We start from the raw sequence: 13,512 nt of genomic DNA on the forward strand, positions 1-13,512 counted from the left end.
CACGTGTTCTAGAACTTTGCCTCTTTCTCACTAAAAGGTGGTGTCTAATACCCCTTGCATTCAATCCAGGCAGACTTGTGACTCATTTGTAACCAACAAAATGCAACAGGAGTGATTTTGTGTGATTTCCAAGGCTGGGTCAGACAAGGTAATGCAGCTTCTGCCTTGTTAGTTGGGACACATGCCTTTGGAGCCTTGAGATGAAATGTAGGAAGTCCAACTACCCTGAGACTGCCATGCCATGAGGAGGCCCAGGCCACGTGGAGAGGCCGTGCGTATGTGTTCTGGAAGATATCCCAGCCAATAGCCAGCATCAGCTGCCAGACGTGAGTGGATGAGCTTTCAGATCTTTCCACACTAACTGTTAAATTACCTCAGCCTTCAAGTTTTCCCAGCCGAGACCCCATACATCATGATACAGAGACAAGCCATCCCCACTGTGTTCTATCCAAATTCATGACCCACAGAATTCATGAGTATTATAAAATGGTTGTTGTTTAAACCACTAAGTTTGAGGTGATTTGCTATACAGGAATAGTATTGAGAACACTGACAATAAGCAAATACGTGACGAAGATAATTTTATATTGTGGGAGGTCGCATGAAAACATGAAACATGAATGATAACTTGTTGGAAGGCCCTTTTGATGGAGAGCGGGGGGGGGCAATAGGCAGGGGAGGGATGGATCAAGAAGGGCCTTTCTGGAGAGACATTCGAACAGGATCTGAGTGAGAAGGAGACCAGCCACTGAAGATCTGAGAGGAAAGACTTCCAGGCAGCGAGTACAGCAAGTGCAAAGGCCCTGAGGCAGGAATCGGTTTGGTAAAGATTCTGTGAAGATCAAGGCCAGTGTAACTAGGGAGATGTATGTGAAGAAGAGAGTGGGGGCAACAAAGTTGGGAGAGGAAGGCAGAGAAACAAGTCATTCTGGTCTTGAAGGCAGAGAAGAGTTAGTTTTCAGATTCAGTGTGCTGGGAAACCACTGGGGAGTATTTACACGAGAACGACTTGATCTGGTAAATTCTCAGAGCTTTGGCTGCCAGGTGAGCGACAGAGTGTTAGGACAGGAGGAAGCAAGGAAGACTACTTGGGAGGCTATGGCAGTGGCCCAGGAAAGTGGGGAATGGGTGATGGCACGAGGCAGCGTGATGGTACTGAAGATGGGGACTGGTGGACAGGAGCAGTGGCAAGGAGTGACGAGAAGGAAGGAGGCGCCCCGCCCAGCAGGTCGGTCCCGGGTGGGGCCGCGACTTGGGTGAGGACCGGAACCCGCACCCGCCTGGAATCCTGAAGGGAGGCTCCGAGCAAGGGCCGGCCAGGACGGCGCGTACTGGCGTCCAGCGTCTGCCGCGAGGAGCCTGCCCCTGGCTGCGCGCCTACCCGGCGTTTCCGGGCAACGGCTGCAGCTGCCGGAACGTCCCGAACCCCGCGGCCTGGGTAACGTCATCGTCACCTCGGAGACGGCGGGTGGGAACGCGCCCCACCTCCGCCTGCCCCCACCTCCGCCTGCCCCCGCCTCCAGCCCCGTTCCGGGGGCGTGGTCTGGGCGTCGCGTGTTTCGCCTGCGCCCGGGCCCAACTTCCAGCCCCGCCCCCGACTGCTGGCGGGAGGAGAGGTGGAGCCTAGGTCTCCGGGGCAGGTGTGGCGGCAGGTGTTCAGGACACTGGGCGAGACCTCACCGAGCGGCCGCTACTCTCCTTGTGCACGCTGCCGCCAGAGTGGTCACCACCCACCCACCTACCTCTTCCCACTCTTCCCTCTAGGCTTCCACCTCCAGTCGTTCGGACCCGGTCCAATGTCATTAAGGTTACTCCCGCGGAGATGCTTTCCCTTGACCACCCAAGCTATAGTACCAACCAATCCACTTCTCTTGGACTTTGTTTTTATTTCCTTCACAGTATGGCTCCCTTCTAAAATTATCTGCTTATAATATATTGTCTTCTCTCTTTTATTATTATTATTATTATTATTATTATTATTATTATTATTATTATTATTATTATTTTCTTGCTTTGTCTTACCCCTTTAAACCCAGGTTCCGTGAATTCAGGGATAAATTCTGCCTTGTTCATCTCTATCCTCAGCATCCTGAATGGAACCTGGCAGGGAGTAGGTGCTCAATAAATGAGTTAGTTGGATGAATCACTGAATTCACTTAATCATTTCATTCGTCTATGCCTTCATTTATTTGACATTTACAGAGTGCCTTCTAGGCACTTTCGATAAGCACTAGTGGTACTGAGATGAACAAGACAGGAACTCCACCTGGAGGTGAGAAAGATACATTAAAACTAATAGTTACCAATAACACTAAAAAGTGAACATGTTGGAGTTCCAGGTGCTGGGCATATAGCTCCAAGCACTCTGCACGTAATAACTCCCTTAATCTTTGCAAGAGTAGGTACTGCAGTCATGCCCACTGTACAGATGAGAACAATGAGAACAGTCTTGCTGTAAGCTCCTGGGCCTCGTAATCAAGTGAGAGCCCGCAGAGGGCAGGGGAGGGAGACATGTGGCTAGGGGCCCAGAGAGATGTAGGTACTAGCCCCAAGTGGGTAGATTTGGTATCTTAATTGCTCCTACACACCACTGTCTTTCACAGGAGACTAGCTCGCTCCAGTTCAGAGCCCAGCTGCCCTAGGGGTGCTCAAGGTGTGAGAAAAGCCCTCAATGAGGGGGCTGTGACATGACATGTAGGCTGATTCCGGGTCTGGCGGTAGGCTAGGAGCCTACCTGTTTAACTAAAGCAAAGTGTGGACAAGCTCCTACATAACCTTGTGGGGGGCATGATGTGTGGGGAGGTAGACAGATGGAGGGGTATCAGGAAATTGAGGAACTACACTCATTCCCATCCGTATGTTAACACTCTTCCCCTAGAGTGGAAGAGCGGCCTTGTCAGTTGCATTACCCGTATTCCTCAACTGGTTTTTCCTGTTTATTCATGGTATCTCTGTCTCCTCATTCTAGAAGGTCAGTTCCCTGAGAATGTGATTCCATAAGACCTTACCTCTGTGTCCCTGCCTCCTAGAATAGGCCTGGCATGCAGCAGGCACTCAGTGCTTTTGAAAGAGTGTAAAGGGCCCTGCACTAAATCATTCTGGCCTTCTAGGCCAAGCTCCATGCACTCGCCTTCCCAGGAGCCCCTGCTCTGCATGCAGCACCTGGCCCTGAGCAAGGGAGAGGGCCCAGCCATCTTGGCCACTGGAGTTCTCCTGGGGTGTGACCCTCCCTCCTTCCCAGGCCTGACTGGGCTGCTGTCCCACTCTGGAGCAGGATTCTAGTCAGATTCCACTCCAGGATGATGTCCAAGAACCTCCAGGAGGGGAGGAGACCAGACGTAGTGGGGCAGCAGTGTATATATGGGCTGGGTAAGGGGGGAAAGGGCAGCAAGGAGAACAGGGGGCTGTGTGGGGCCTCTTTGTTTCCCAGCCACGATGGTAGAAGAAGGGGGTGGCTTTTCAGAACCTTCCAACACTGCCATTGCCAGGAAAATGGGGCGTCTGGAGGTTGTGGCTATTTTCTCCCCCACAGTGGGAACCCAGACTCTAGAACAGATGCACAAACCGTCAGACATGCATGGACGACAGAATAAAACTTGGGTTTATTCAGACTGTATCTTTTCCATTTGGGGTGGAGAGGCAGTATCTTTGGCTTTAGGGACATGTGCCGGTTGCTGAACTTCTCCGTGTGATCTTTGGGCTGCCAGGGTGACCCGCTGAACCATGGAGATAGTGACGAGGGGGCTGCAGCAGGGCCCTTCCGGAGCCCTCAGACCAATCCCGAACAGAGACCAATCATGCTGTCCAGTTGGCCCTGTCCTCTCCAAGAGTTAAGGAGCCGATGGCCGAGAACATTTTGACTCGTAATAAAAGAATAAAGGCTGAGAGGGGAGAGTCACTCAGGGGGCTCTCTCTTAGGCTCAGCCCGTAGGCTAGGCCTGTGCGAGGAGCACAAGTATCTGTATATAACTCCATGCTCCACAAGCGGCAGCTGGCTCCCGTGCCTCTCCCAGGCCCAAGCTACTTGGCAGGCCTCTGCCCAACCTTTCCTCCCTGCCTTCTGCAAGAGCTGGGCCTCCTGACGGAACTGAGGAAAGGGAAACTGCCCACACGTCCCAGAAGGTGCCCTTTCTTCTTGGTCCTTGCCTCACGTGTGCAGGAGGTCAGCGCCCACCTCGGTCCTTGGCCCCCCAGGGAAACGCCGCAGTGCTGATGGGAGGCTGTGGTGGAGGCGGAGGGGCTCACTGGGCCTCCGGCTGGGAGTGGCCACAGGGGGTCTGCGCCATGCCGGCTTCGGCCAGGTTCCCGCTGAACCTGGCTGGGCTGTGCAGGAACTGACGGAACAAGGGGGAAGCATGGAGCTCGAGGTGGGGGCCTGGGCCCCTGGACAGCTCTGCCTGCCTGGTGACCACGGTGGGGGATGAGAGGACTGGGTTCCTGCACGGGTCCACCCCTTCAGACTGCTGGATAACCATTCTCGTGGCTCCACAGCACTGGGAACCCCCCGGTCCAGTCTGCAGCTCCAGAACGCTCTTCTGCTGCCCAGTGGGCGGGGGGCTGGCTGAGGCAGGGGCAGGCTCGGGCTGCTCAGAGCACTGGGTGACCTCCTTCTTGCCAGCCTTTTCCTGGAGACCTTTCTGGTGGAGCTGGGCCTGGCTCACATCCTGTGCTAGGTGAGTGCTTTTCACTGAGACATCAAGGATGCCCTTGGGGCTGGCAGCCTCTGGAAGCTTCCTTGCGGCTGACTCAATAGAGATGAATGTTGGGGAGCAAGACGGATCTCTGCTGGAAGGCAAGACTCCAGGGAGGCCTGGGTCTTCTTTCAGTGTCTCTGGCCTCCTGGTGGAAGGGACATCTGAGGCTGCTTGACCCCTGGTCTCTGTGTGATTTCTGACCTTGGCCTGACTCTGGACCTCAGTATGGCTTGCAACTTGGGTTTGGTTCTTGACTACAGTTTGCCCTCTGACCTCCTGGCCTGAGCAGTTAGGTCTGGCTTTGCTTCTGTCTGTGTCACTGATCTTGCAGGCACTGTGGGCCTTCAGCGGTCCTTGGGAATGGTCCCTGGTGTTGGTCTCAGGCTGCAGGCTGGACATGGAGCTGAGAGCCTTGTGCACGGCCTCCTCAATGTCCAGCAGCCTGGCCAGAGTCTGTTCCCTCAGCCGGGCCACCTCTGTGCTGACCTTTGTCAGCTCCCCGAAGGCCTGCACCACTGAGGCCTCGGGTTTGTGGGGGGCAGCAGGAGTCTGAGGGGCCACTCCCAGCTGGGGCACAGTTTCAAAGAGCCTCCTCAGCGCCCGCACATCCACACTGCTTGTGGCCGCCTCCTCTAAGGCTTGCACCTGGCTCAGGAGGCCCTGGAGTTCTTGCTGGCTTCCCTGCAGAATCTCAGTGCTCTCAGGGGTGGCTTGCTGGGAACCTGCTGTGGGCCCCTCTCTTGGCGGACTGGGACCCTGCTGTGGTGAGGTGGGGTGACTTCTGAGAGCTGAGAGCTTGGGGGCCTCAGGGCTCTGGGCATTGCTGCCTGCAGTCTGGCTCTTGGTGAGTCCGGAAACCGTGGTGCTGGGGCCATGCTGGGGGCTGGGCTGGCTCTGTTCACGTGGGCATCCAGCCAGAGATACACATCTCTGGCCTGCAGTGGTGGGGACGTTGGCTGGCTGAAGGGCCGTTGCTTCTCTCTCACCTGGCTTGTGTGCTCCTTGCCCTGCCGCTTTGGAGGAGCTGCGACATAGAGCTGAGGGTGTGGGCAGCCTCTGAGGAGGGGGGATCTGGCTTAGGTGTGCAGGTTTGGGAGGTAGCTGAGGCTTCTTCCTTGGGGGCATTTTGGGCTCCAGTTCTGGGGTCCTTGTCTGTGACTCCCCAGGGGTTCTCTGGCCAACAGGGCTGCTGTGGGAGTGGAGAAGGGGGTCCTGCAGGGGCTCGGAGTCCTGCCGGAGAGAGTCCTCATCATGGCGGGTTTGGGCTGGGAAATCTGGTCCTGTCACAGCAGCTGGGAGAAGAGGAGGAGGAGGAACAGAGGCATTATGGGAGTGCAGACTGGCACCTGCAGGCCGAGGCCCAGAGGCCAGAGTGTGGTGGGCTGAAGAGGCAACCTTCAGGGTGGTCTCTGCAGCTTGGAGGCCTCCTGGGCTGACTCTTGCCATTGCCTTCTCTGGAGATCCCCAGGCCATCTGTGTGCAGCCCCCAGGCTCCTCCCACCCGGGCCTCAGACTCTGACCTGGGGCTTCCTGGAGTGGGCTGGGAGCCTGGACTGAGAGGGCAGTGTCCCTGCCCCGCTGTGGGGGCTCTCTTTCAGAAGGCTGGACAACCCTGCGTGGTTCAAAGGTCCTCACGGGGTGAGCAGTGTAGATGCCATCCTGAATAGTCACCCACCCCTCAGGCAGCCCTCTGGGCAGTGCTTTCTGTTCCCCACTGACCTTTCTTGGGGGTGCTGGGATCCTGGGGTCACCTCCAGCCATAGGTCTAGTGTTGCTCTGGGCAGCCATGGTGACCACGGCTGATGCTTGCCGAGAACCGTCAGGGCGCCGAGCTGGCTCCAGGGCCGCCGAGCTGGCTCCAGGGGTAGTGGCTTGCTTGTTCTTATTCAGAACTTGCTGGCGCAGGCTTTGGGCCTCAGCAGTTGCCATCTGCAGATTCTGCATGGCAGCCTGGAGGTCTGGGGCCCCAGGCCCCGGGGATGCAGTTGTGGTTCCTTTGGACTTTTCCAAAGCCGCTATCCCTTTCTGCCCAGCGTGACTATCTTCCTGCTTTTCTTCCCCAGCCAGGGGCACTGCCTTTCCAATGGCCTGTGGGAGGTGGGGGGTGCCCCCCAGGCCTCTCAGATGCCCCATCCCCATGCTGGGGTCCAGTGGGGGAACATGGATGATGTTCTCTGTTGGGGGCAGCTTCTGGGCCCCCTCACTGGCTGGCACTGGACTCGGATTGGATGGTGGCTCCCACCGCAGACTGTGCAGGCCACTCAGGTCCCCTTTGTCTATGCAGCTGGCCAGCAGCTGCACACTGCCCCTCTCAGGGGCCCTGCTGGTCAGCCGGGGCTGCAGGGAGTAGGCAGTCAGCGAGACCAGGCCCTGCTCTGTCTCCTGCATCACCAGCCCAGTCCTTGCTATTGAGGTCCCCAGGCCACAAGCCAGCAACTGTTGGAACTCAGGATCCATGTCCTCGACATTCCCGCTGCTGCCTGGAGCTGGCAGCCTCAGCGGCTTAAAGCGGAGCTGGCCCGCTGGGTCCTCCTGAACCAGCAGCCCCTGCTGGTCCACATCTGGCCGGCGCAGCACCTGGCGGACAATCCTGGGAAGCTCGCCAGACACCAACTCCTCCTTCCGTATGTGGGGTCCCCCCTGCCCTGGGCCTGGGAGCACATATTTGGCAAGGCAGAGCTCCCCTGGCCCTTGGGCCTCCATAAGGATGCCTCCATGGTGCAGGAGGCCAGGCACAGTGTGCAGAGTCCGCAGAGTCCCCTCAGCTGCGGTCTCCTGCCTCTCCAGCACCCTGTTGCCCGAGGGGCCCACGGGCTGCTCTTCCTGGAGGTTGCCCCCTCGGATGCTCTCCGCTGCCAGGGAGCCCATGGGGCAATTCTCAAAGAGCCAGGTGAACTTGTGCACGGAGCCCACAGAGATGGGCTCAGGGAGTACCCTGGACCCCTGGTCTTCCCTCTTGCCTGCCTCTAGGGCCTGGAAAACCTCCTTCTGCCGAGACACCTGCCCCGAAGGGATCTCCACTCGGCTGCAGTATCGCACAGGCCCTCTTCTGCAGGGACGGCCTGAGGCCTGCAGAGGCTCAGTTTCGAAGACATGTCCATCTGTCTGTCTTTCCCCAGCCTGAATCTGGCTAACCTGCAGGTGCTGCTCCCTGGAGCTTTCTGGCCTGTCCAGGGGTTGGGGCGCAAACATCCAGGTGCAGGATCGTGCCTCAGCCTTAGCTGTGGGATCGGTGATGTCTGACCCCTGCTTTTCTGCCAACTCACTCATTGGGCACGTCTCAAACAACCACCGGATGGTCTGCACGTCACCTTTGGGAAGTGCCTCAGGCTGGGAACCTGCCTGGCTCTTTCCTTCTTCTTCCTGGCGTTCTTGCCGTTCCCGCTGGTGGATTACCTCCAGGGGCTGGGTCTCAAAGAGCCACCGGGTAGTGCCAACGTCTCCAGCCACCACTTCCTGCCGGGTGATCCCCCGTACCACGTCCACAGTACTGGGGCTTCGGCCCAGTTGGTCCAGGGGCTGTGTCTCAAACATCCACCGGTAGCCCTGCACATCACCTCCAACTATCTGCTCTCTGCTGACAGAGGTCAGGGCATGGAGGTGGCCCTTGCCATCCTGCATGGCATACACCGGGGACCCTATGTCCTGGGACTGCCCAGTAGAATCCATTCCCTCTGCTCTGTTCATACTCCTGTGGGCTGAAGGCTCACCCTGTCCAATGCTGTCCAGGGGAAGGGTCTCAAAAAGGTTCTTGAAGGCCTTCACATCCCCCTTCACCCCATCCCTCTGGAGGGCACTTTGAGAGTGGGACAGTGCGGAGGAGCTGTTGCTGGGTAGATGCTCAGACGTGAGCCCCTCACACTCCCGGGGACCCACTCGCTGCAGGTGGCCCACTTGGACCTTGTCTCTAGGAGTGTCCAGTGGCTTCATCTCAAATAGCCACAGAGTAGAGTGGACATCACCAGGAACTACTTCCTCTTTGGGTGGTTGCTCTGCTCTAGACTCCTCTTCCCCCTTGAGAGTGTCTAGTGCTCGGGTCTCAAACAAATGCCGCTGCTGCTGAACATCTGGACCAGGAGGGATAAGGTCTGGGGATGGCTGGAAGTCTTTCTCATCCACAAAGATCTCCCGAATGGCGTCCAGCGGCTGTGTCTCAAAGATCCAGCGAGTTGCACTGACGTCAGGCCGGGCCCCCTCCTCCAGGGAGATCCCCCGGATTACCCGCACCTGGCTGGGGTCCCTGTTGATGGCATCCAAAGGTTGGGTTTCAAAGAGCCAGCGGGCAGACCGCACTGCGTTGCTTTGGATTTCCTCCCGGCACGCAGCCTTGACCTCGTGGATGGCACCCTCTGCATCCTGGATGGCACATAGTGGCTCTGTTTGGAATAGTTTCACTGTCTTCTTTACGTCGCCCTTCAGCTCCTGAATCTCTGAGCGCAGCTCCAAGGGGCTCTGCTCCTGGATGGAGGGGCGGGAGCCCAGGCGGTCCAGCGGCCGTGTCTCAAAGAGCATCTTGGTACCCTGGACATCCCCGCTGGCCTCAGGCTCCCTCACCGTAGCCTCCGCTGCCTTGGCCTGGCCAGTCAGCTCATCCAGCGGCTTTGTCTCAAACAGCCGGCGGGCTGCACGAACGTCCCCTCCGGATGGCGGCGGTCCGGCTGGCTCCTGGTCTGTGCTGTTGGCAAAGGAGCCTTCCTCAAACTTGCGGGAGGTAGCCTGGACATCGCCGCCAGACACGGGCTCCCTGGCAGGCGGCCTCTCACGGTCCCCGATGGCATCTAGCCGCCAGTTCTCAAAGATCCAGCGCATGCACTGGACGTCACCCTCCGTGGGCTCCTCAGAATCCAGGACGTCAGCCAGATCTTCAGCCACGGCCTCGGCCAGGTTCTTGCGGAGCTCAGGGTGGATGTGCCTGTAGAGGCGGCGGAGCTCACTGGCTTGTCTCTGCTGGTGGAACTTGGAGAAGGACTCCTTGGGCGGTGGTGGTGGCAGATCCTCCAGGGCTGGGGGTGGAGGGAGGGGCAGGTCCTCTGCGGTGGCCATCGGAATGGTCGGCATAGGGGCTGCCTGCGTCTGGGCTTTGGCCATCCTTCTGAGGAGAAGGGGCAGAGGTGAGGATGGGGCTGGTAGTTGGGAGAAATGACAGCGGGCGGGGCCTAGGGGCAGAGTAGTCCTGCGGTGACCTGTGTTTAGAGACTCCCTCCCTCTCCAGGCCTCACCTGGGTATCACTCTGCCACCTGCATGGTTGCTATGTGACAAGTCTTGAACTTAGGGCCTATGGAGCCATCCATCAAGGTGGATCCTGCTTCCCCAGAATTTCCTGGGTTGCTAGGGAGCAGGCAGGGCACTACTGGCCGTGAAACTCTGTCCTTACCCCTACAAGGGATGCCAAAACCTCCAGTAGGCAAACTGGACATGTTCGATCCTCACCTTCCTTTACCCAAGTCGGTTTTCCCCTGGTAAACTCCCAAGGTGAATCCTGACTGATGGGGTTCCAGTCGGGAAGAGGCGGGTCCTATGGAGAAGAAATTCCCTTTCACAACACCAGAGGGCGCACTTGCCTCTTTGCCGGGAGTCCTGCCCAGCCTTTAACGTCTTGCCTCTCAACTCGCTTTCCAGCCCTTCTGGCCCCGGGAGGTTTAGCAGGGGCCTGCAGCCTCTGCCGTAGCAGAAGCAACCCAGGCGCTGTGAGGGGCCGTTGTTCACCAGCTATCTCACAGCTCCGCAAAGCCAGATTCTGAATCCCGGGTTGGGGTTTTCTGTGCCATACCCCAAGACTCAGAAGATGGGAGTCAAGGTGATCTTAAGGGCCTCCTAGTCCAGCCACTCACAATTAAAGACAAGGAAATTGAGGCATAGAGAGAGTCAGATCTTGGCGAAGGAGTGGCAGGCAGTGCTGGCTCGGGGTTCCTAGATCCTATTTGGGGCCCTGTTCCCAAGAAATAAGAGGGAAGGGGGCGTGGAGCTTTCTTACTGGCTGTGATAGCCATCTGTTCCCCAACAGCCACCAGAGGAGAGTGTGAGGGTGACACCCACAGGGAGGGAAGGCAGTGGACAGGGGGCTTACTGCAGAGAGCTTGCCCTGGCTCATGGAGACTCTGCGCCAACCGTAGGCCACCAGCCCAAAACTCCTGTACTTCTCCTTCTCCCTCTTCATGTCAGGCTTCCATCAGCTTCCATCAAGACACTGCTTCCCCCCACTTCCCTCCTCCCTTGCTGTGGCCTCCCACCCCTCAAGCCCTTCTCTGGTCTCAGTCCTCTGTGTGTCTTATCTGTCTTGTGACAGGTGTACTGACAGTCCCCAGAGGCCAGTAGGGAAGGAATGGGAAGCATGTCCCCCCTCCTGCTAACCCTGACCCGCTGCTCTGCTCCACACTCATGCTAAATATAGCTGAGGTCCTGGCCTCGGCCCAGCAGCCCTGGGCTCAGGAGGGAGGCCCAGGCTCAGCCAATGGGACCCTGGGCTCCCTCACCCACCTTATCTCCTCCTCTGTCCGGGGCTCCCTGATCCTGCCCCCTGTCTCCTGAGCTGGTGTCAGGCGCCTGGCCTGCAGGATGACCAGTGCTGGGGCCTGGTGGTGGGGGGAGGTTGAGGGACATGGGCAGCAGGTGGGAGGTAGGACTTCCTCCTCATGGTTACCTCAGAAGTGGGGGGAATTGAGACCTGTTTGCCACCCCCCTTCTGAGATAGCCATCCAGTCTGCCCACCAGACATCAGAGCCTGAGGGGGAAAACTCTGAAACCTGCAGCCCGAGTCTCCTCACACACTCTGGGTGGTTCCTTTTGTCTCTGAGTTCTGATGGGAACAAAGGCAAACCATGCCTCCCTGTCCTGTCACGACCATGTGGCCTGAGCGAATGGCATGTATAGACCACCAACTCCACCCCACCGCTGACCCCAGGAATCTCTAGAATCCCTGTTATGGTTACAAATAGTTAGCATCATGGAATCCAGGGATATCAGAGCTATGGGCCCTCAGAAATCAAAGAATCTAACGCCCCCTTGTTTAGACAGGGAAACGGAGGCCCAAAGACAGGGAAGGAGCTGTTCCGGGGGGCTCTGTAAGGTAGCAGCAAGGCCTGAAGCAGCAGGTTTTCTGACCCCTGCCCCTCCCACCCTTGCCCCTGCCTGGCCTGAAACTCCTGGGGCTTAAGTTTCTAAAGGACAGGGACGGGGTGGGGGGTGTGGGTGGAATTGGAACTGGGACCACCAGACTTAGGGTCAGACCTGAACCCCAAGAAGTGTGCCAGAGCTTGGCCAACTAGGGCTGAGCCAGCCTCTGAAAGGTGACCCCACCTTTGCGCCCAGGTCAGCTTCTCCTTGGCTCAGCCTCCACAGGTCTCTACATCTGGGCAGATTCAGATCTGGTCCCCCCACCTCGTGTCCCCTGAATTTGCCCCAAGGGCTTTCCCACTGGGCAAGACCATGGCCTGGGGCAAAGTCTGCCCTCCATCCCAGGCCTAGGCCGTGATATGTGGGGAGCTGGGCTCAGGCCAGCCCTGGGGAGACATTCCTGGTGCCAGATATGCCAAGACTTTTGCCCACAACAGCTGGGCATGGGGTTTGTCCTAGCAATGCAGAGTCAGCCCTACGTCCTCCCCTCCAGCCCCCATGTCCTCCGACCTCTCTTGTGTCCCTCTTTCTTCCAGACCTTGGGCCTGCCTGGGGCTTCCCTGAGAGGAAGTCCTGAAGCCTGAGGAGCTCCACACCTGTATTTTTAAAAATGGCAGCTCCAGGCCACCTACTCCTGAAAGCCTTTCTGAATGATGCCAGGCTGGTAAGAACCTGTCTCTTCTGTGGGACTCAGGCCTGTGGCAGCCACTATGGGAGCTCCCATGGGGCTCATGCTAATCCTCCTTGAACTTCCTCATGGAACTTTTATATCAGGGATCCCCCACTCACCAACATCCAGTTGCAACCTCCTGCCTCCACCCAGAGGTAACTGTGATTTACACTGCCTGAGAGCCATCCCACATTGCCCGCAGGGGATCCCAGCCCAGAAAGCCAGCCTGCCGTGGAAAGATGAAAGGACAGGCTACTCACCTGAAGGTCCCACTTGGCCGAGGGGGTGCTCGAGGTCTGTGGCAGGTGTGATCTAATGGTCTGTCTGTCCGCTTTGGCTTCTTATTCGGGGCTGGTCCCGCTCTGCTGGCCTCTTTAGACGCCTTCTCTCTGCCCTGGCTCACGTCTCTGTCCTCTGCCCGCCTAGCAGCTGCCTTTATCTTGCTGGCTAGGGGGTGGGCCAGGTGGGGGTGGGTGGGAGAGGCTATGTTCAGAGCATGAAGTGGCTCAGTTATTTTTAGGGCTTGTGGAAGTTCCCCTTCCATCCCAGGGAATCGGTTACATGTCCTTTCTGCTGCGAGGGGAAGGGGAGTAGGGATAGCTTCATTCATTCAAGGCTCATCTGAGAATTGGGGTCAGTGACTCAGCCATGGTGTGGGGTAGAGGTGTCCCAGACTATTTTGAGGGGATGAATCAAGAGGGACATCTGACACCTGGATGGCCCTGCCCCCTTATCCCATGTGGCCCCCCTGTCTGGACCGGTCTCTGACTATTCCTGATGTGTATGTTTACTGTGCTAGGGGACTGGAGGCCCCTGAGGGCAGGCCTGGGCCCTCTTCTCTGCTCCTGGCCTGGACACTTCTGAGGGTAAGCCCAGCTCTCCTTCTCCCCCATTCCCTCCATGCTAAGGATTTCCCCTCTCTTGTCTTTCCTTTTCATGCCCCATAGCACCGGGCTACACAGTCCAGAGTGCAACTGGATCGGGGGAAAGACTCCTGAACTTCCAGGCCTCAACTCTTCACTAGGTCTCTGACT

At 57.7% G+C, this 13,512-nt stretch overlaps 1 protein-coding gene across 2 annotated transcripts; it reads right to left on the minus strand.

Moving 5' to 3' along the window:
- Window positions 1-3,578: 3,578 nt before the first annotated feature.
- XIRP1 (xin actin binding repeat containing 1) lies at window positions 3,579-12,919 on the minus strand. 2 transcript variants are annotated; one of them, XM_045798197.2, is made up of 2 exons: window positions 12,739-12,919; window positions 3,579-9,783 (listed from the first exon to the last, which is right to left on the minus strand). In XM_045798197.2, the coding sequence occupies exon 2, from the start codon at window positions 9,780-9,782 to the stop codon at window positions 4,242-4,244; it is 5,541 nt and encodes a 1,846-aa protein (XP_045654153.2). In that variant the 5' UTR covers window position 9,783; window positions 12,739-12,919; the 3' UTR covers window positions 3,579-4,241. The 2 variants fall into 2 exon arrangements, with proteins under 2 accessions (XP_045654153.2, XP_045654152.2); XM_045798196.2 differs by having other exon boundaries at window positions 3,579-9,786.
- Window positions 12,920-13,512: the final 593 nt, after the last annotated feature.

Source organism: Ursus americanus, chromosome 20 (genome assembly GCF_024610735.1).
Source record: "Ursus americanus isolate L20-20 chromosome 20, mUrsAme1.1.p, whole genome shotgun sequence".
NCBI lineage: Eukaryota > Metazoa > Chordata > Mammalia > Carnivora > Ursidae > Ursus > Ursus americanus.

Bases quoted from the DNA above. Each gene is read 5' to 3' on its own strand.
- XIRP1 (XM_045798197.2), bottom strand. From the start codon at position 9,782: ATGGCCAAAGCCCAGACGCAGGCAGCCCCTATGCCGACCATTCCGATG.